Genomic DNA, 24,007 nt, shown 5'->3' with positions numbered 1-24,007 from the left:
AGAGCCGGGTAATTCTATTAGCAAAGAGATCAAAGAAATGCCACTAGCCACAAGTAAGTATATTCCTGTTTACTTTCATAGTTTTTTCATTATGCATATTTAAAAAAAAATAAATTTGATTTTGGTACCTTACTCACAGCTGATGGAATAACTGAGACATGAGGAGCCTGTTATTGTCCTTGCAGAAAGAGGAAAATACCTTTCTTACCCAGCAGAAAGTGGAGCAAAACAGAACAAAATCCTGTATCATTTTTGGTGACGGCTGTTTTGCATTTTTGGTTTTGTGTCCATAGAACAGCCTGGGCAAACTTGAAGAAAATTTGCTGGAGAGCTCCCGCCACCCCTACGCAGACAAGCTTCACTTCCAGCGCCACAGCAAGCCCATTTTCTAAACTCCTCCACGGGGAAGCATATCTGCACATTAATCTAAGTTACCATATTCTCCATTTGTTTATGAGGCAATAAAAATTACACAGCAAAAACGAAAACACCACCAAAATCTAAGCTTTTTCCTCCCATCTAAATTCAACTGCAACAAGATCATTTGGGACGTAAATCTCTGTTACAGAGGATGCAAAAGATCAAAACTGTAAGTACAAAAATCCTCAGACGTTTCTCCAAATGGGCACACCACTGATGCCTCCAGAGCTAAAAATGATGTGAACCGTCTGATGAGCTCGTTAGGCATCGGTTCTGGCTGCAGAGGCATTTGGCTCAGTTATCCCCCTGAAACCCAGGTACCAGGGAGCCGCTGAAGAGCGAAATTCTTAAGTTAATAGCTGAATTACGGTGAGCATGCCGTTCCCCTCTCCCACCACAAGATCTACCAGCAGGTCACAGGACAGAACACGTAGGAGGATGAGCTACCTGCCGAGCCCTCCGCACGGCTCCACACCTCAACAGGGAGGATGGGAGCCAGGCAGCAGCACCCATCCCCGCTGGAGCACCGCCTGCACAGAGGGGAAAACCTCAACTTCTCTTCCCATAGATCAATAATCCAGCTATAGACACTGGGAAGCAAATCTCCCTCCCCACAAGACACTTCTAATACTTCCAGTCCACACTGGAAACAAAACACTGTTAAGTGTCAAGAGACACTGGAACAACGTTTTTGGTCCAGTCAGATGGAAATGTGATAAATCTAAATGTAAAAGCACAAGGTGCCAGTCCTTGTGCTGTTAGTGAGCCTCCAAATCTCTGCATCTTCTTCCTGAGGAATACATTTCTATTTGGAAATAATATCATGCAAACTTTTAGGAATCTGGTTTTACACACCTGCCTTTCTTTTAAGGACTTAATCCAATGAATAGATGCAACATCTCATTATAACTAGGAATAAAACTTCTTTTTTTAAGGATGTGGGAGCTAGCGCTCTCTACTTTTTGTGCGGTTAAGATTCACACAGAAGCTTAGAAAACGTGTACTACAATGGACCACGGTTCACAAATACAAGAAAGCTTTACTTTTCTTTTTCCCCAAGACACCGAGCAATGTGCCTTGCATGAAGCGCTAAAATATTCACTTTGAAGATTATTTTTTTCAGTTGGACTAGTTGTGGGGCCGAAAACAACACAATTACATCACTTCAATCCTCTAAAGTTGAGCCGGCTTGAATATAAAAATAGGATGAATTTACTCTTTGGCCCCAATTTTAAAAGTAGCGTATTCCTCTGGTTTCAGCGTATAGGGGATGTGGCCACAGAATTAGCAATCTCACACAGCACAAACCATCTCCGTGAGAGCTGACTATGAAGTCCAGAACTGCAATTTCAGAAAGGAGCACTCTGAAGTGTACTGATAAACGGAAAATATCAACATCTTACATATTTCCACTTCATGCTTATTCGCCAATATTTGCCTTGCTTCGCAAAATGTCTTCCAAGAGGTAACGACTAAACGCAGCAAGACATTACAGCATGGCAAGTCGGTTAATGAAACACAGGGCAATCCAGTCATTTACACGAGAGGTTCAATAAACCCAAGCTGTCCCAGCAAATGTGGGACGCACCAGCACTGTTCCTCGCAAGGTTCTCACCGTTCCCTCTACCAACGTGAGGGCAAGCACGACCAGGAGAAGCACTGCAGCCTCCTCAGAACATTAAAATGTAAGCACACGCGTGTACAAAATGTGTACCTCCACAAGCTACACGTGGACAACTCCCGCGGACAGCAGTTTCACATCCCATTAGCAAATCCGCACATAAGCACCCTGTGCGCAGTTTAGAGCTTTTCAGCGATATGAAAAATAACTAGGTTGGGAAAATCCTGATGTTTTCTTACAAAAATTACACCAGGCTTTAATTCATGGATATGCACATTCTTTGCCAGGTTTTCAAATCCTGCTGGCAGCAGTGAAAACCCGCTCGTGTCCAAACAGACCATTGCGTCCCGAGTTTAGTGGAGCACAAAAGCAGAGCAAGGAATTTCTATGGTAAGAATATTTTTTGCCACCGAATAAGCTTCCAAAACTTAGATTCTGATGGACTCCACAAGAGGGAGAGGCTTCGTCTCCTGTTTAAGTCTGTCACAGGTTAGCATGACTCTGGGTTTATGCCTGTAGATAAAAATGAATCTTGCTCTGTAAGGCTGAGGCATGGAGAAGCAGAGTAATGGCTGAGCCTCCAGCCCCCCGATGAAGCCGAGACCTTCCAATGGTGATCTGCTCGGCAAGGCCAGGCTCTCCTCCTGCCGACTACCCTGATGATCCTATGTTACATATTTGCACTGACCTACGTATTCAGATTTGCTGCACTTACACAACTCTTTGCCCATTCCCTCCTCTCCTCCCCAAATATCAATACTTCTGAGGGAAAATTGCTTCACCCCCCACCAAACTGCCAAGCACTCACTTGCTGGAAGGCGGCTGAAGGCGGCCATCACTGGGTTTGTTTCTAAACGGCTTTCCTTTTTGTTTGTTGACACAAGAAATAAAAAATTGACTCTTTCACTAATTTGCCTTGAAATCAAATCAGTTATTGATATTTATATAGTCCATTCAGACAAAAAAAAAAAATAAACACATGTTCCCAAAGGAGAAGACAACTTGCTAGACAACAGAATACACAGCATATGGAGCAGCTAAAATATAATCTTCATCAAAACACACACAATCATCCCATGCAAAAGCAAAGTTCAGGACATTTACCTTACTATCTTGTGTGCATAAGCTACAGAGATGAGTAGCCCTCCAGTATATGGACACATATATTTCCACACACACACAACATCTTACAGAAGTGAACCCACGATCCTGGTCCTGGTCTCAGTGAGACTCTGCCACGGAGGTGCCCGGACACCGGCACGACTCCACGGGAACGCAGCAGTTCGTCCATTTATAGCCAAATGTAAGATCCATGACACCGCTTTTTAGCTGGGCGCGATAAGCATTAACAAACACTCCACACAACAGACCCGCTAATTAATTTCTAGAATGCAGGCTATTTCAACTACATAAATAATGTAGTAAGGCCTAAAGTACCACGTATTTGCAGAAAGAAGGGGTTCCTGGTTTAGTTTCTTGTTGCAGAAAAATGCTTCAGTAGTAATAACAATTCTCTGAAATACACAAAACCCCAATTTTCTTGTTCCTGCTCGGCTATTTTCAACAGCCAGTGACAGTTAAGTAAGAGGTTTCTGTGTGAATTACACACTGGGCCCAAACGCACCCGTCCGAGCCGCGGTCAGAGCAGCTCGCTGCCGAGGCCGTGGCTGCCCGCCATCGACGAGGAACAGCGAGGGCTCTCCTACAGCGCCCAAACATATGGAATATGTGCAGAACACTTCTTTTTGGTGTGGAGAGGAAGAAAGAGAGTGTGAAGTCATTCAAGTGGAATGATAACTAAACCAAAGCCAGATCAAAGGAAAGAAGAAGAAAGACTGAAATGTGAAGCTGAAATATTTATTGCCTTCAAAACATCATCCCTATCCTGTCCCTGGGCACTTTAATATTTCGAAGTTGTTAGAAAGCATTCTAACTTGCTCTATCGTTTCAAAGAAATAAAGCCAAAAATCTAAAGTAGAGAACAATTTTACCTTTCGTTCCCTGATTTTAAGTGTACATTGAGCTCGTCTTTGTGAGAAAAAGCACAAATCCATTTATAAATTGTTTACAGTTTGCATAATTTGAGATGTTAATATCAAAAAGCTGGTCTGCATTCCTTCAAGAAAGATATAACAATGAATGATATTTACAGTACAATTATTTTTTTAAACTATACTTATGTTTTAAATAAATCATAAGATAACATTAACAAACTAAATCACTACTGAAAGCCATTAATGAATTTAGGGTAAATAATATTCCACGTGTGTAGTATCACACTTCTGTGGAAATAAGAATAATGCATTACATTCAAAGTCATGGCTCACAAATTAACTAGACATTGGTTAAACACAGTAATAATTATTATAACTATTTCTCATTATAATAATGACAGGATACTGTTGTGCTAGGTGTTAGGCAAACAGAATAAAAACAGCAACTGCAAAATGATGAATGAGATGTGGGTTAGAAGGCTGGGCAAGTGTGGCTGGAAAGGAAAACGTTCTAATTTTGCTCAACACTGCAGAAACTGTCTACAAGATTTAGATACACCACGTATATGAAAGACCACAGAGACTCTGCTCTCGAGAGGAGGATTAGGACACAGATTAATAGCTATGGCTTTCACATGCTGAGATGACAGCTAAACCTCAACAAGGAGAAGGCGGAGGGGAGAATTAGAGAGACAGGTGTAGATAACGGCATAGATAAAAGAAGACAAGACCATAATTAAAAGGTGGACCAGAAAGTCAGCAGCACAGACAGTAAATAGATTCTTGAGATAGCCACAGAAGAGGGGCAAGGAAGGAAAAGACAGGGATCAGAGAACAGCACTGTGGCACAGAAAACTGGAGGGCGAATCAAAGAAGCCATCGGCAGGACAAACTATGGGAGAGAGGACTGAGCAGAGGCGGTGAGCCAGGAAGAAGAATCACTTAGCACTAACAAAGAACAGCCCAGGATGTGTTATGAGTGACAGAGCCAACAGTGGTTGGCAAATCAAAGACGATGACGATGAAATAACAGTGTTAAGACTGTCTCCGTTTTTCCAGTACAGAATTCTAAATGAAACATGTAACTAATTACTTCAGCTTAAAGCATGCCAGGTTTATTATTTCATAGAGGTGCTGATAAAAACAGCCTGGGTCAAAAAGCCTTTAATAAAATAAATTATTCCCCACCAGTCCTGTTTCTCTTCTACCCTTAGACAGTCATGGCTACACCAGCAAATACCAGTTTTGAATAAGCAAGTAAAGACTCTGAAAAGTAACCATCTCACTCACCTATGCAAGGAGGTACAAGGATACAGTACTCATTCTGTCATTCTACGTACTTAAGGTGACTATTTTTATGGCTAAAATAATTGTACTAGTATAGTTTAGGATTCAGAATAGTAACATCCATGTTGTAATGGATAATATAGTAACTCAATACTGAGGAATGATGAGTATCTACTCAGCTCATCAGTTTCTTCTTTCTAAGACACTAGTATGGTAGACATGGACTTTCACATTCTTGTTTTTGATAAAACTACTGTTTGAAATATCAACTTTAATTCCTCAATGAAGGTTGGTTGTGTTGTTGATGAAGCTGCAGGAAAGTTGCACAAAGTATGTAAACAGTAAAAGTAAACTTAACACTACCAAGTGTAACTCAAGTCCAGCAATCGTAATCATCTAGCAACAACAACAAAAGGAGCAAAGTCATTCCTTGTACTATTCTTGTTGATAGCTTTTAACTCACCCAAAAAAGGTGACAGTCAGAAACTTTTCATGCTTATTAAAAATCAGCAATTGAATTCAATCATCTGCAAGACTTTCTGCAGCCAACTGAAGGCTCTTCTCATTTCATCAATGTTTGGACACTACATAGTCTTGAAATACACTGCACTGAATCTAAAAGATACACTAACGTGGAAAGGAAGCCTTTCAGAATAATAAGGGAACAATTCTGACATTTGTGTTAACTATTTGTATATTTGTTTAGTGATGTCAAAATCTATAGCCCTTAACTACATTAATTACTAGAATAGCAATTTACAGCAGTTCACCTAAGTGTTACAGCACGATACAACGATGCTGTTCATCTCACAACGCAATACCTTTCATTTCATAGGGCTAGATATTATATCGAAGCATTTTCATAGTTGATATCACTAAAAAGATGTCATACAACATCTCTATAACCACCTTGAGGGACATCACGGTCCCATAGACAAGGATTAAAAATTAGCTGTTACTTTTTTTGGTACAGCTGAAGCTTTCCTTTAAATACATATTTCATTATTGCCAGTAGGTCTCCAAAGAAACTGGTCAAAGAAAATGAAAGGCTGTAAATAGTTAATCGAACACTTTATTTTTCCTTTTAAGTGTGACTATTAAATAAAGCTACCACATTTTTTTGTCCTCTGTTCCTACTTTACATCGTGCGCCCCAGAGCGAGGGTTATGTCAGCGTGGTCACTCGGGCGAAAGGAATGTTTACAATCTGCTGGAAACTCTGACTGGCTTTGCTCTAAAAGGTTTCAGATGCTGAAGCAGAGCACCAAGTGGAGAACAGCTGGCTGGTTTTCCACCGATTCTTAGAGGAGGGGAAAAAAAAAAACCCTAGTAAAAACCACAGAGCCCTGTTTTAAAGAGTAAAATTACATCCAAACTCTTCGGCCACTTAACATTACCACCGGTTTTAAATCACAAAGTTTGCCTCTTGCATCATATTGCAACTGTTGCAACAAGACAACAGAAAACACTGTCATGAAAGCGAATGATGAACGCAACGAACACGAGCAGAAACTCTTAACAACGTTCTTCATGGCAACATTTGGAAGTAAAGACAATGCCTTCTCATATTTCTTTAATTATTTCCGGCTTTAAATAGTAATAGCTTTTCCATTCCTACACGAATTCCTCCACACACAAATACTTCATTTTCAAGGAAAAACGGAATTAACTACAGGAAAACGGCTACGCTTAGGCAACTATCCTAAAAATATTAACAACAACAAGAGGTTATTCAGAACCTGGATTCAACTTCAGAGGAGCAAGAAAGGAAAAAAAAAATCAGCTTGCGGTTAAAGCTATCACTCTATTTATTTATCATCATATTGATGACTATCATGCAGTTGCGTTTTTCTGCGTGCCATGGCCTTTACGACATCCACCACTACAGGAAGACTCTACAACACAATCCATACAACAGTATTCTGAAGAAGAAGCTGTTTGAAAATAAAGCTGTCAAAGTGTTTGGTAGCCTTAAATTCTCAAAATTCACTATAACACACAGGTTTTAAAAAATATGATTTCTGTATATTTTGAAACTCTGAACTTCACTTTTATTTAAATGTTAGGATCCAACATAACAACAAATGCAAAATTATGTAACTGTAACCTGCAAAATAAACTGAAATTCTATTCACTGCTATCTCCTACCTCCCATTCTATCTCCTCCTACCATCTACCTTCATGTTTTTATTTATTCTTGCCTTCACAGGTTTCCCTATTTATTCGTTCAGAAGCATTATTTCTCTCAGATTTATGCACCATTTATTGCTCTCAGATTTATGCACCCTCATTTCTTTTACATTGTGCCTTTTACTACAATACGGAAGAAAGAAAAACTATATAAACACCAGGGGAATTCTTGCAAGAGATTAGTAACCTCAAACTTTAATACACTTCTACATATTCTGAACAAAGCAAAAAGAGTCTTTCAGACCAAACAAATCTGGGCCTTCTCTTTGTATATCAAAAAAAAACTATACAATGAAAAATGAGTCATTACACAGCCCCAGCTGTAGGCAAAAGTAGAGCAGAGATCCTGCAAGGGACCGCCTTGCCCCGTTCCCATTTTCATGTTGTCCCCATGTCTCCAGCACAGGGAACAGCAGGAGTCACCTGGCAGAACGCCTGCCGGAGGCGGGCAAGCAGGCTCAGAACAACAACAAAAAGAAATACTCGGGGCAGCATGATAATGGGATCCCACAAACTCAAATCATTCCACCGCACCGGAGTCCAAACCGGACCAAAGCCCTGTGGCAATCAAACCGAGAGGAGACGGGAACATCCTGAACCCGGGCACAGCTGCCATCCAGGCATCCCTTCTGTCAGGAATCCAGGCCGAAGTTGCAGAACAACGATAACGACATTTCTGCTTGCAGAATGTACCGACACTAGCTTCACTTCTGAGTAAGTGTGATATAAAAGCCATTCTCCCAAGGCTTTACAAGTCTCAGCATTAAATTTAAAACCTCAGGACAAGCCTGAGAAGAGCTCCAGCTCCATATACATTGTGATGATGCCAGGTAGGGAACAAATGATTCCTAAGGGAATAACCAAAGGACTGGCAAACCACATTAGGAGTTGACAAGTAGAAGCCATTTGAATAAAGAAACGATGAAGTTTTCAAGAAGAGTAGCTGGTATAAAAAGTCTGTTATTTCCTTCTCAAACTAGCATTTTTCTAACTTGTTTCAATAAATGCAAGTGCCAATGCATTTTCATCAGATAAGTGAAATTTAAAATGTATATTCGTATCAATGAACCAGACTTGACAAAGTCCCTAGATAGTAGCCTGGCATCAGCACATGGAGGTACAAAGAGCTGACACAGCTATCATACTGGGAATAACGAAAAGCAATGAAACAGGTCTTCTTAATACAGTGAGGGAATTCCATGGCACCATCCACAAAGAGAAATTAACTTCTTTTCCTCAATTCTCATGTCAAGGATTTCCATAGAAAATATGTGCATGAACACAAGCATATATAGCAAGAGAAAGGTAAATTACTTTTATTTCTGTGTTCGATTGAACATCTACACGCAACACCTTCACACACGCCTTGGTCTGTAAAGACTTTGAAACGTTTTGGTCTGCCACCTAAACCAAATCACAAAATACGGTGAAAACTGTATGCGCATGCTTTAGAAACTGTTGTAGAAACACAAATCTGCTGATAGACAGGAGCAGCTTTGCTGGTTTCTGGGAAGTTTAGCCCCTCTTTCTTCCCCAGAAGAGTTTTAAACAAGTTCAGCTGAGGGGTAGAGAAGCAGTGGAGAAAAGAGGTGTTGCTAGTTCCTTATGTAAACAAACAATTTTATGAAGTGACTTTCAAGAAACCAGCTGCTAAACATTTGCTCTGTATCATCACCACTTGCAAAGTGCTGAGATTTGGCTCCATAAGCAGATTTTTAAAAAAAAGGCACAGACTGAGAGGAAGAATGTCATGAAGCATTTAGCTGTAGACAGCGTGCGCACATTCCTTCACACTTCATCTGCACCTGCAGAGGTAACAGTTCAGTTCATTTCTCCTCACGTGACTTTTTGAAACTTATTTCCTTCAATCGCACTGCAAAGTAGAAGAGGAAAGCTGTATTTCAATAGCAGAACGAAATATTAACTTGTGTATGAGACACACAAACCAAAAAGCATTCAATCGGATCTCATCATTATTTCCAGTACGTGAGAACCATCACCACCCTTGCGCTGAGAAACCAGCAGCAGCCAGGTGGTCTGCACTTCCATGCAGATGACACGGGCTAACAGCCTCATCTCTCACGTATAACGTAGTCCAAAACCTCCATCTAAAGATGGACAAATTTTACTCGCCTATGCAGTCGTGCAGGGATTGTGCACTCCAGAACGGAAGTGGCAAAACCCAAACCACATTAAAACTGAGGTGGTCTAAATATATGCTGTACTCACACTTCAAAAAACTGCATCTTTAACTATTTACTTATACAATGAAATCCTCCCTTCTTTATCACCTCATCCTTAGTTTTTTATACATTCTTACTAATAACTTATAAAAGAACTTCAAACTAAATGCTGTAAAACAAATGTTGGTCAAGCTGGCATTTTACCTCTTATACTGATGGAGTACATAAATACTCATAATGCACATGGCTGTTCTGCTCTTTCTTTGGATCCTAAAAGAGATTTTCACCTCTGATCTTAAGCAACAATGTCTTGAGTTTCTCTGTTTATCAGCAAATAAATGTGGCCAGCCTTCAAGTACACACGCTTCTGCTGGCGGCACACAGCGCCGGGCACAGAACTGTGACACTGCCGCGGGAGCCTTTCGGATCATTGCGACAACTACCCTGCTAACACTAAACGCTGAATATTTAAATTGTGAATGTAGTATCTATCTCCAAAATCTTTATTGAACACCTACTCTCACTGGTGTTTCATGAAATTCCTACTATAGCTATTTCTGAAATTGTCACGATGACTAGGAAGATGGCTGTCTGTAGCTTACAATGATATTTTAGAACCAAAAGATACAGTAAAAAGGGAAAGGTATTCTTTTAAAGAAAACAGAGCCTTCAATATGTCTTCAAACAACGCTATAGTCAGAGGGCTAGAGTTGTTCGTCTTTATTTTGAGGTCTAATATCAACAGAGGTTATTATTTTTGGCACTCCATTGAAAGGAAATATAATTTAATATTTGCGATTTACACAAACTGATTAAAGCTTAAAAAGTTTGCATCTTCTTATGAAAACAAGTTAAATGCAACTTTTGTTTATTAATTATGACAGATATTTACTCAAAACTGCTACTTATAGACACAGCAAGAGTCTTCATAGCCAGAGAACGTGCAAAGCAGGTGCAAACTGAAAGGAGCTTAAATACTTAAACATCTTAAACTCAAAAAAATTTTCGGTAAGTGATAAATACTACAGTCTAATCTGACCTTTGCTATCATTATGAAAACACTTTTTTTCTTTTTTCCCTTTTTTTTGAAAAACAATTATTTCTTGTGGAAAAGATCCGCTTGTTAGGTCTTTAGAAAAGTGCGTAAACCCTCCACCTGCAATACTATTGCTGGGAACATTACTCACGTGCAGATCAAATCAGTAAAGTTGCTTCAAAGATAATCACTAAAATGCAAAGAAGAGTAAAAACAGTCAAAGAGCCTTTAACATACAAGTCTTCATTTTTAAACCATATCAAGGCCATGCCTGTTTCCAGTTCCCCAAATTGCCACAAGTCTCTAAGCTTCTACATTTCAATTCTTCAACAAAATGGGAAATATTTCCATACAGCCCAGTAAATAAAAATTATGAAAGAATCAGATATTTAAATATTAGCGGAGGCAAAACAAAAACATTTTTAATACATAGATGTCCACATTTCACAGAGCAAGACATAAAAGATCACGCTGAGAGCTACTCTGGATAACAGCCTTGTGTGAAGTCAGCAAGACCTTTTCTTTCTCTTCCATGTAATTTCTTTAGGATACCAAATTTTTTCTTAATTTTTTTTCTGTTGTATTCAGCTCAGTCTGTAGTGTGACAAATTTGGATATAACTATACATCTTTATTTCCTACTCCTCTACTTAAAAGAGGTAAAAACCGCAGAGATTTAGCCTATTTGTAACCCACTCTCATGACATATTTTACACAATCAAAATAAAGGCATTATAGAAACAACCTTTCCCCTGAAGTAATTACACAGAAGCTTTTTATGAATACTTTGTTATCGTATAAATGCAGTTTAAATGACTTTCTAGAAGAATCCTTGGAGCACTTCCTATAGTCACTTCTGCTATTAGGCAATGCCTATGACATGCATTGCTAAACTAAATATAAAATTTATATCTACAAGTCACCACCAACAGTCATGAGTATTAGAGTAATTCTTTTGCAAAAGATTCAGTTTTGACAGATATTTCTACCATGAACTTCAGAAGAAAAACACAACCCTTCAATAAACTATGTATACCCCCATTCAGTATTAAAACTCTGGCAACGATATTTATTTGAAGTGAAAGATACTTTTAGAAATGTGGATTTTACCATTCCACACAATGTCTCGAATCACTTTCATTATGCAGCTATGTGGATATGTTTGAAAATGCAATAGCACTGTTTGCTGTCACACCACTGGAAAAATAATAACAACAATAAAAAACCCCAAGAAAATGCCTGCCACTTTGCTTTCTATGTGTTTGCAGCTGACTAGCTACTCAAGAGATAATCCTGTGGCCATTCCAGAATCAAAGTGCATTCAGATCAAAGCAGTTTATGAGAAATCACTGATGCACCTACCAGGTTCTCAGCTGCAATTCCACAAGGCATCATTTCTATTGAAGATGCTGAACTATATTTTCACCCACCTCAAGGAAGATACGGTTGTTTTCTAAAGGTTTATTGTGGCTGTCCCAGTTTGTAATTACTTAATTTGATTCCGCAAATAGCCAAAGAAATACAATAAAACATTTTCACGTAAGACATCAGATCTTGTGAATTCATATTAATAGCAAGAGATTGTTAGAAGGACTAATTTTTGCAGCAATTGAAAAAAAGTGCCATAAGCCATCCGTTTCTGACAAAAATAGTGCTGCTTGTTACGCATTACTTACGCATACATTGTATATATGCACATACATGTAAAAATCTTAATACTGTCCAGGAACCTTGGTGCTGCACCAAGGGCTTGGGTCCCAGGCAGTCCGCCTTGCAGGATTAGCAACCCCGTGGCACCGGGGGTGTGAGTCTGCTCTGAGCAGTGGGGTCTGCACCGCCACATCCCCCATCAGAACCCTACAGGTGCAAGACGCAGAGGTTTGGCACCAGAGCTGAAATCTGAAAGAACCGGCCAGCAGAATGTACGCTGGGCTTAGACTAGGACACTGTATTTCTGTAAATGCAATAATTTTAATATTTGGGAGCACAAATCCACCCTGAGGATTCTGCCAACTTCTGTCTCCATCCAGACAAAAACACGAATGAAAGCTAATTTTTATTTCTATTCAATTAAAAATTAGTCCCTTATTAGCATTACTGATTTCATTGCTAATCTTAAAATTATCCCCAAATCACTGCTACAATACACCCAAAAGAACAGTAGTATACATTCATTATTAAGAGTAAGCTATCTCCAAAAATAAAATATTTTCCATTTTAAAATGAGAGTGATATATCACTTAATATTAGAAATTGCTACATTATTTTCAACACCTTGAATCAAAAAAAACAAAATTTAAAAAGCTCTTAACAGAAACAGAGTGCCATAGGACATGGAAGCGACCTGGGAAAAGTACTCTACAAGACGAGTGGAAGTAGCTCACATTAGAAGACAGTTTGAAAACCAGGAATAGGTATTAATCCCTTGTGTAGGGGAAAGAGCCTGGACACACTTTTAACCTGTCATGCAGCCTCTAGGGCTCTTCGACCCCCGGGCTGACCCCTCCTTGGTTTTGGCCAAAGGACCCACTCACACACAGCCCAAGGTTGGGACCGGCCTCTGCCAACACCATCTTCACTTCATGGGCCCTGAAATATCCACTGGTAAACTGCGCTCTTGAAGTTCTAGTCTGTCAAATCCTCACTCGAACCCAAACATTAAACCTAAGCTTGACTACAGCTAGGGAATACCTGAAATACAGGAGGATGTCCTCAGCTATCTACAAGAGCTTCTCAGCACAGCGCTGTTCATTAAAAATAAGTTCCAAACCCACAGCATGCTAACCCACTTCACAAATACCTGCCCCAAGGGGAGCTCCACCACGTTTACTTTGCCCTGAGAGCACCCACACCGGGAGTAAATTCTGAGCAGTCAGGGGACTGTAGAGTCAGACTTCTTTTATGACATGGAAGATAATTAATGCAACTATATGATCAATGAATCAGATGTTAAAATACTAAAAGATTAAGCATAGTTGATAAACATTCAATCTACCTAAAATTATAAATAATAGTGTAAAGAATTTAAAGAAAAAAAAAGCTAGAGTTCTTATTAATGTCGGTAGTGATTTAAGATAGTGTCTATTGATGCCAAATACCTAAGAGATTATACAAATAAAGGAACACAGACTTCAGCCCTGTGAATTTTACTGAATAAAAGTATGTTCACAATGCCTCCATCAGCCTAGATAAGACACACTGTAACATTTAACCGAGTAGTTCTAGCAAATAACTTCTGGTTTGTTTCAGAATAATCTGTTTTCCACAGAAATTATTTCCATAGCTTTGAATTTAAACTGGATACACATATGGAAATAATATCTTACATAACAAAAAAATGGAAGCAGCAAAACAAGAGTCTTGTCATCTGTGCATCTGCTGTATGTAAAGCACTCTCCCGCTCAGAAAACATCAAACTTGTTGCATCCTGATTAGTTTTCTAATCTACAAGGTCAGAAAAAAGCTGTTCCAAGTTAATTAACGAAAAGTGTCTTCTGCTTGCTGTAGACCATTTCTATGAGCCTCACCTATGTTTGAAAAATAAATATTCACACAAAAAAGTGTGGTATCTAACAGGAAAAATCCACATTGAAGTTGTAATTTACGAATATTAAACAAAATCACAAATATCCTATACTAAATTGAGTTAAAATATAATTTAAATAAATACATCTTTGTAATTTATCCCTTCTGCTACAATGGTCCAAAGCAACTAGTCTTTAATTTGGATTATTTGCCTAGTATGTCTCCAATCTAAATTGAAGCTGGTTTCATTTGTTTGACAGGGCAAGGTCAGCTGACAGCACTAACTCCAATTTCATTTCATTCCTACCACTTGAAAGTCAACAAATTTGGGTGGCTTGGTTCTTGCTTTACTTTTTTAATTTTTATGACTGACTGGAGCCCTGAAGCTGCAGCTTTACAATGGGAAGCTAACCCAGACAAATTATAGGAAGGCAGTTAGACGAGACAAAGCATAAGTTTATTTAATAAATTTGACTAAAAAAAATGGGGATGGTTCAACAATTATTCCATATTTACTTACTTCAAAGTCTCTTCCAGTTTGCGAATTTTCTTTTGAGTATCCCCTCTTTCTTTATCAAGATCATTCCGGATGCCATGAATCTACCATTTGAAGGAAAAAAATACCATATTTTAACTAAAACAAAGTCTGATTTTAAAAAATGTTATTTTAAACTATAGATCTATTTATTTTGCATATGTCTTTTGCATAGATGTAGACAACCATCTATATATTTCTAAAATTACATAAACTGTAAGGATTAACAGAGAGATGAAGTATGAGAATATAGCAATTAGAGCTATTTTTCTTCTCAAAATGTACATTATTCTCTAGAATAAAGATATATAAGTAATTACATATAAAGGCACCAGATTTTCTCCAGATAAATACAGGAAAGCATGTAGAAATCTGCCTAAAATAATGACTTGTGTTCTCTATGGTGCAGGGTTCCTGCTTACCAACTTGTGAATACCCAGAGTGAACGACTTCTCAGCAATTCTTACAACAACGAAAATACCAAACATGATGACAGTAAATAACATTACTTAAGAATAACACATACTCAAACATTAACTAGCTGAGGGTAGATACTCCTCAGAAAATTAAAACGCTTTCTCAAAGTGGTTTACTACTAGTGAACTCCTGACCCAGTGAAATCAAACCAGAGTGGCTGAATCATCACGTAATACCTCCTTTTTTCCAGTCTGCATCCAGACGTTAAAATCACCATTTGGTCTGCCACTTCCCATGGCCTCAGAACACAGCAGCAGATCATTACTGTCTAACGTCACGGCGTCCCACACCTCACTCCATCTTCCTTCACTCGGCCATGCTACTTATCCCTCTTGCTTTCCATCTCCCCAAGCAAACTGTACGTTTCCAAGTAGTTCTCCTCGTCCATGCAACTGCCGTTACACCAGGCAATACCTATCCACACGTATTTTAAGAGACACACTTGTACACACAAGTGAGACAAAGAGACCTCTTACGTAAATATCCTAGAGATACTCAGTTACAAAAAACCTTGAGGCCTTTTAATTTCCTAAATGTTTGTAATTTTCCCAGTATATTTTAGTTACCATTTAAATTTGAAATACTATTTTAATTCCTATTAGTATTTACTCAATGCAGAACGAATACGGCAACTTTCAAGACCTCCCAAGGAGCATGTCCCAGCAATCTGAGAAATTGCTTCTTTCCCTGAAAAGCAACACAGTCACAAAAACCCTTGCACAAAATCTGACTCCCGCTTCCTAAATTCACTAACCAGGAATAGACGTTTGTGTGAAAAACATTTTCTCTGGTACTTTTGGATCAAGAAAGGAAAGCAGCTTCAGAATTTGGCAGCCCCCCAGGCACGGCGCAAACCATGGGTTTTCCTAATATATTTGCCAAAGGCAGATTAAGTATAATAGCTTGGTTTGCTTTTAGGATTGCTCAAGTAACATCGTGGCGATGTGACGTACCAGGCATGTTTTTCTTTATCGGATGGGGAGCACAGGAAACCCTTTATTCACCTACAATCATTCTCAATGTTACAGGCTATTAAGTCACTACAGCAAAGAAAAACATGTTTTAGGAAGTATACAGTCAGAAGCACAAAAGCATAGGCCAGTGAAAAAACAAATTTAGAGATTCTCTGCTACAAATAGGTGTTTACCACATGGAAGTCTGAATTCTTAGTCAGAATGAAAGAGCCTCCAGACTGATGGGCTGTCTATCAGAGAGTAAGAAAGGTATTGCCAAACCTGGTAAAATTATATATACTTAACAGCTGGCTCAAGAATGGCTCTCAGGAATAATCTATCACTGTTCTTATGCTTAGCTGAATGTTTGGAAAACAAGCGGTAGATTATTTATAAAAAGCAGGTGTTTCCTTTGTTTGTAAAACCATTTAGCCTAACTGGTTCCCGATTCAGCAGATAAGCACATTTAATCAGTGACATTTAGGGTTACTACCTACTATTTGTTTGATGTTTAAATATCCTAGCAGGCAATAGCCACTGCAGACTAATAAAGATTATTAGATAATGGGTAGGTTCTTAAGTGAGCAGACTGCACCAAAGACTTCATGCTTCCTCTACTTGAAGGCAAGCTTGTTTTCATATTTTGTGGGCCAATATATACCTTTATGGATTTCTATCTGAAGATTGTTCACATGTATTTTTTTCTTCTCCTTTCTCAAAGATTTTATTTTGAAAACACAGTTACATCAAAATTTATGAATTACCAAGCTGCTATAAAGTTATCTATTAAAAATACAGTGTCTGCTTTCTGGTTTACTGACACACAGTCACAGCTTGGTGTCTGTCCTTACTCGTGTAGAGGGACTGCTGGCATGACCTGAGCCCCTGCTAAGTAGAATTCTCCCAAATGATCCTCAAACCTGATTCAGGAATCACGCAGGACAGGCACCGCTGCAGAAAGGCAGCATGGACGCACCCATCTTATTGCCCAGAATCATAAAGTTTAACAGTGTAGATGTGAGCCATTCGATGGCATTTGGACTTGGTGCCTGGAAACATTACCAGCCACATTTAATCTGTACTGATCTGCAGAAGTGATGTATTGAAATAAACCAATCCACAATACTTCAATAGCTAGAAGATATCCAAATTATGCTAATATATTTGTATTTTGACCTGCAATATTATTCCAATCCTCAGCTTTTCTTGAGGCCAACGTCCATAAAAACCAAGATATGTCTAAAAAGACAACTATAGGCTAGGACTAGACCAAAACATACCCTGGAACAAAAAAGTATTTGAATTCAAGTCAGCAGAAGGCACCAGCTGAAACCAAATACTCACTACAACTCATGCTGCAAATGTTATTAGCAAGTGACAAGTAGCTATGATCACAATTCATTATTTTATGTTACAAATTTACCAGAGTTGGCAATGACATGTTTGAATAACACATCCTTTTAGCTAAATAGGCATCTAACACACCCTCTTCATAAACACTGCATGAGCTGAACATACAGCATCACTAAAATAGAAGTTCAGTTTGAAACCTATTGATGTTTAAAGTCTAAAAGAGTAGATGGTATTTGCAAAGTGTTTTAAGATGAAGTGTTTTTGATGAGAACTACATTTTTTAATTTAAGTTTCTGATGTAAAACAATGCATGTTGACAACACATAAAGAACATGCTCAAATCACAGGAAAGTATGGAATAAAAATGTATTGGGAAAGAGAAGTATGGAAGAACATACGAACACTGACAACAAGTCAGGCTAAGTTCAATTTAGTTCATTATCTTTCCTCTCACAGCCATTAACATCAGTGCCAACAAAAGCAGCGTATACAAACGGGACAGGCTTACAGCAGCACTTCTTTGGTAACGCTCTCCCAGCCTCCATCATCTGGCACCAGGTTCCTAGAATCAGAGGCGACATCTCTGTACTTCAATAGCTGTACTTCATCTTCCTTCAATTTGTCCCATAATTTTTCCAACCCGTGTGAAGTGCCTGGATTCCAAAATTTACTTCTTTGGAGATTTCATAATTCAAACTTTTAGCTTCTGTATACAACAAAACTGGAAATGTGTGTAAGATGCTATATTTTCCTGAAACCCTTACCTGTTTTTCATACACACGCTCCAAGTGAAGCTTGTCCTGTTGAAGCTTGCATTCTTGATCCTGCAAAGGAAGAGATGTGTACTCTAAATAGACAAATCACATTTTTCTTTCATTTCAGAGCAGTCATTAAACACACACACATTTGCTGTTCTACACAACAGTCCATAAAATTTAAAAATCTACTTTGTATCATCATCATTAAAAAATTATGACACACAAAAATATTCAACCAAGAGCAAAAATATCCACACATAGCAAAACTATCTCGAAAGCTATGATTCACGTTTTCTGAAGAGAAAAAGCAACTTGTTCTCCTGAACTATTAAAATGCCACTCTGTACTACATTAACTGTAAAATTAAAGACATAGGAGGAAAAGTAGATGTCAAAACTGAAGCAGGATTGATACATGACACAGATGGGGAACTCTTCATCCTGAGACAGGAGGATTAATTTAAATGTGTATGGGAAGGCAGAATACTGAACTGAGCTGTTACGTAGCAAGAAAAATAAAAACAATTTTGAAACTTACCTACAAATATTTGCCATTTAGGAAAAGAAAAAGATATTTGTATCTCTTTGACATGCGTCTCTATAGTCCACTGATAGACCCTTATTCTGTTTTAACGTGAATTATAACAAACAGCCACAAAGTTCCTGTGAAAATCCTGCTCTTACCCATAAAGTGATCTCTTAGTCATACTTTTTAAATCAATCTTTAAGCATAAGGCGACACTTTATATATTTCTATGAATAAAATACATACAAAGATGCACGTTTATCTATAAGTGCATTTTAGTACGGCTATCTAAACATTTAAATTAGAAAGGGCTGGTCACTCTTGCTTACGAAACTCAGGGCTCACCCTCAGCTGTTGCTGTCTCTGCTGTTCTGAATCTCGTAGCTGCTGTTTTAATAGCGACACACTACTCTGCAGCTCTTCAATCACATCAGATGCCTGCAGGGGTTTAACAGAAAAAGGAATTTTTGTGTTGCATTCTTCATTAGCTCTACAGATACATCTTTTGCGTTTTTAAATTTATTTCTCAAAAGGTGCCTGGAAATCGGAAAAAATTACCAACTTGGGAAAAAACCTGTCTGAGCTTACAACTCCGGATACGTCACTTCTGTCCGCCTGGTGAACTTGGAAATGTAAACAAAACCACAAAAAATAACTAATGATAAAAAAAATCTTGGCACTAACTATTGAAAGAAAGAAAAATAACTTGCAAATAAAATGGAGTAAAGTATCATCAAAGCTCCCAGAATTCCAGTAAATAAATGCAAAAGACCCCATTTGTCCTATTGCTCTAAGATTAGCAGATGGTATTTAAAACATGAGCCTTTTCCACAAACATTAACTTGAAAATTATATTAAACATACACTTTATAGCTACCTATGCATACTGGTAGACATCAACCTGATAGATGTTTTATAGAAACAAACCAGAATTATTACAATTTGGGTGGAATGTACACATGCAGAATTTAAAAATAATTTCTTAAACACACAAATATTTAACATAATGTTCCCAATGAAAGAGGCCTGCAATAGAGTTTATTTCTGGAAAAATATTTTCCCTCATGGAAGAGGCCTCATGAAATCATTAAGTCTTTAGGAGTGCTGAAGTCCTCTGGTATCTGGAATTTTTACAGAAGTACAAAGAAAATCAGCTTATTAATTGTACTTTATCTGAATCAGCCATGGAAATACCACTTGTATGTACACACACACACACACCCACCTCCATCTCCCCACCCCCAAACTCTCAGTCAACTTCAGATAATCTTTTCAGTCAACTTTGGGAATGAAAAACTAAATCACAATTTTTTTTTAAACTTGTGCACATGAATAACTTAGAGAACTGAACAGTTCCTTGGATTGATTCCCAAGCATTACATTTATATTAAGGAGACCGCTCAGAAAATAAACAACATTTTAATGCCTATTATACATGAAGCATACCTTAGCTGCAGAGAGAGCATGTTCCTGCTTTATAAAGTTTATATCAACATCGTATTTACTTTGTAGTTGCTGAGTGTTCTCCTCATATTCCTGTACAATACGGTCCTTGTCTTTCTGAAGGGAGCTGTGCCTACAAGTAGTAAGCAAATAGAACAGGGAAATTGCTTTCATAGCTTGGCATCCTACCTGCTCAGTACCAACTCTACATAGTACACAAGTCTGCCTGTGCCACGCGCTCATCGTAACGGATCAAAATGCTCATAAAGAAGGGAAAGATAACATACTCCTGACGGTGGTCACTTCGGTCAGTTCCAAAAATGAGTTTTACATCAACTAATCCATCTTTGTGACAATTTTCTAATGTCAATTACCATTCACTGAGTTGTTGAAATAAAATGAGTAACGTTTGCTTTCAGAAATTACATATTCTTCAATGTTAAAAACGGCAACCACTATTTAATTACCTTGCTTTCACGTCCTGAAGTTCAGAGCATACCACCTGGTAACGTTGTTCTACATCAGCCTTTTCTTGAGATAATTTTTGACGCTGTAACTTACTATTTTCAGCCTCAACAGTCAACTGCTGGACGCGAGCTTCCAGTTTTTTGACCGTCTGGTTCTAAAAGAATAGGTCATTGTTGAGAAAACACCAGAATAAATTCGGGTATACCCCTGTTGTTATCCAGTAGCCTAGAGCAGCAAGGTCCTTTGGTGGTCCAGAGACACAAGAGTTACAATAGAAAAGCTGTTGTCAATTACGACAGTCAATTTTATGTTGTATATAAAAAATGATTCTTAAAAATATGGATATCTGCTTCCGCCCCCTGAAAGTAACATGTTTTCTCCCTTAAGCAAAACAGTATGTGCGACTGATTTCTAAACCACACATCTTTTAAAATGGGAGAGGAAACAGATATTTCTATAGCAAACTGTAATGGCTGATAATACATGTAAAGCATCTCTAAACCTTCCATTAACCAAAAAGTCTTACCACTAGCAATGCGTACGACCTGCATGTGGCAAAGAGTATTTGAGGAAAAAAACAGAGATATATAAAAAGATTTTGCTGATCATTATGGTGATGAGCAACTGTAAAAGTCAGCTAGAAAACCTATTAAACCGTGGAGCAGCCAGGGAAAATCGTAGCTCTTTCATGCTAAAATATTCTTCTGAGTACTTTTATGACCATCATGTGTTTACAGACATAAAAATGTATATGTCGAATTTCTAAACTAAAACATGAGGCAATGCACTTAGGTTGCTAAAGCACTATAGATTTTAAACAACCACCTTTTATGTGCACGCTTTGGCAAAACCACATCCATGGATGCAAGCAATAAGATAGATAATAAGATATTGCGAGTAATAGCTGTTACGGATTTGGAGGATATCACAAGAATGTTATAATACAAATGCTATATCAACAGTGCAAATGCCATCTAGTTGTGTTTCAAATTAATTAACAAATAATCACTAATTCACCAATCGTCTTGCAAGGTAAGTTTATCATCTCCATTTTATTACTGGAAAACAGAGGCACACAGAGAAGGAAAGTGGTGTGCACAGGAACATGGCAAATCCGTGTCAGGACTGAGAGCGGGTTCCTCGAGTGTCTGCTTGTATACCTTTCCCTAATCCACTTCGCTGTATCATTTGTTTAATTACAGTGATTTCCTTTCAATAAATTACAAACATCTCTCAAAAGTTGTGTGTTTTTCCCAGAACTTCACCTCCTAATATAAACAATTTTAAAAATGAGCAGCATGAGAACAGGCAGGTAGCGTGAGACTACTCTGCTACTTCCCATTCTTCCCTAAATTTACATTAATATGCAGGGAAATGAGAGAACTCCTCAGGAGGCTGGAGTCAAAAAATAAGACACAGCTGTCCTTCCAGGATGTATGTATCATAGTTATTTTTATATTAACAAAGGTCCAAAGATGAGGGAAGCAGAACAGTGTTTTCACCCTCTCTTTGAGTAAAATAAAAACTCAAACATCTGCCATCTCAAGTGAGTGACCCTACTGTCACAGACCTGTTAAAGGAGCCTGGAAGCCTGGAGTAACGCAAGAACCTCACACAGCCAGGACGGTCACCTGAACTTGGCCAACTGGCTTCAGGCATTTCATGAATGTAGTGCAGCCAACTTCTCCATCAGCACGCAGCCAGCTGCACAGGATGGGGAGAGGGTCTTGGCGGGGGGGTTGGGGGTGTGTTTCATTTTGGGGGTTTTTTTGTTCGGAGTTTTCTTTTTTAAAGAACAACAACAAAAAAAAAAAAAAAAAAAGAAAGAAAGGAAAGAGTTGTACCTAACATATCACCAAATATCATAATTCCTTGCTGCACCCCCCCCCCCCCAGGAAGTTAATACTTGTTCCATGCACAAAACCCTACTTATCAGTTCTATGGTATTAGATAAATTGCTCAGCCAATTTCACTTGCTAACAGCAATGGCATTCTTGACAACGTGAAACTCTGAACAAGGAAACTCTGAAATACCAACAACAACAAAAAAAAAAATCAGAAGAGAGAAAGGAGGAAGCGAGAAAAAAAGAAAACTAATTTCCAGTGACAGTCTAGTCTTTCATCTTAAGCCCTGCCTTGAACTCTACCTTGTTTAATTATTAAATCAGAAGCTGCTCAGCAAGATCTGTCTAGTTTTGACGGTTCTTAAATTCAATCTTGCTGACAGACTGTGTCCATTTTTCCTCTGTATTTATTGTTACCTACGACATGATCTGAATGTTAATTTTAAAATTCAACATTCATTAATACAGGAGTAAATTTTGTTTGACATTGTCTTTTCACTCATTCAATTTTCTTCATACCCCATCCTGATAAAAAGTACAGGATGCCTTCTTGAGGATACTTGTTAATTTTTTGCTCTTTCCACGTACTAAATCCAGGTTACACCTGTTTAAATGTTTCTAATTATTCTAGGAAAGAAATGCAATAAATCAGAATAATACAATAACTATTTTTAAAATATTTTTATTTGATCTTTAACAGAAGCATTTGATTCTTCGAAGAGGAAGTGGGTAAGTAAGAAGTCATATGTATCTATGAAAACAGATGTACTCTATAAATCTTTTTTTACAGTCTACAAACCTATGGAGACAAAAGTTCTGCTAACTTGAATCAAAAACAGTGAGAAATGCTAGACAGCGTCCTTCAATGCAAATGCATGTCTGCGTAATATTCACTGAAGGGCTGTACTTCAGCAAATTCTATCCAGGGAACAACCCTTGGTTGGACTGGCTGCCAGGACACTGCTCTCTCCCAAGACAGAACAACTGCATTGCACTAGCAAAAGTCTTTCTTAGTCCAACAGTATTTATGTACACTTTTGCACAAATGCATGAAATCTGAATACTGTAAGAGACACTTGCTGTCATGACATATTTACAAAAAAACCCCAAAACTTACAGTTGACTTTATCTGTTCCAAGTAATCTTCCTCCATTTTGCTAAGACGACCATTGGTGTCCTCCAGCAGCTCCTGCATATCTTCTGTGTGCTTCTTCCGAATATTAAACTTCTCCTTCTCCATCTCAGCCACAGCATTGTGAAGCTGCATCACAAAAATAATATTACATAGTAAATGGCATATAAAACTAGAATTTATAAGCATTCTACTATCATAGTGTACAAATAGAATAACAAGTACAGGCCAGATTTCTGTCCTCTATAACAAAACTAGATCATTG

General features: G+C 38.2%; 1 protein-coding gene across 4 annotated transcripts in view; it reads right to left on the bottom strand.

Annotated features, from left to right (window-relative positions):
• CEP112 (centrosomal protein 112) overlaps positions 1-24,007 on the bottom strand; it is a 206,325-nt gene that overhangs the window by 142,432 nt on the left and 39,886 nt on the right. For all 4 annotated transcript variants that reach the window (XR_012766024.1, XM_075441161.1, XM_075441163.1 and 1 more), the window contains 6 exons: positions 23,728-23,871; positions 20,766-20,920; positions 20,302-20,431; positions 19,201-19,293; positions 18,337-18,396; positions 14,775-14,854 (listed from right to left, as the gene is read on the bottom strand). Coding sequence is in view for 3 of the 4 variants with exons in the window: in XM_075441161.1 (XP_075297276.1) it covers positions 14,775-14,854; positions 18,337-18,396; positions 19,201-19,293; positions 20,302-20,431; positions 20,766-20,920; positions 23,728-23,871 (662 nt within the window). In the remaining variant the exon portion in view is untranslated. The remainder of the gene's footprint in view (positions 1-14,774; positions 14,855-18,336; positions 18,397-19,200; positions 19,294-20,301; positions 20,432-20,765; positions 20,921-23,727; positions 23,872-24,007) is intronic.

This window comes from Opisthocomus hoazin, chromosome 21 (assembly GCF_030867145.1).
Source record: "Opisthocomus hoazin isolate bOpiHoa1 chromosome 21, bOpiHoa1.hap1, whole genome shotgun sequence".
In the NCBI taxonomy this organism is placed as follows: domain Eukaryota; kingdom Metazoa; phylum Chordata; class Aves; order Opisthocomiformes; family Opisthocomidae; genus Opisthocomus; species Opisthocomus hoazin.
The sequence above is the reverse complement of the archived record's forward strand: the minus strand, read 5'-3'. Positions and strand labels throughout refer to the sequence as shown.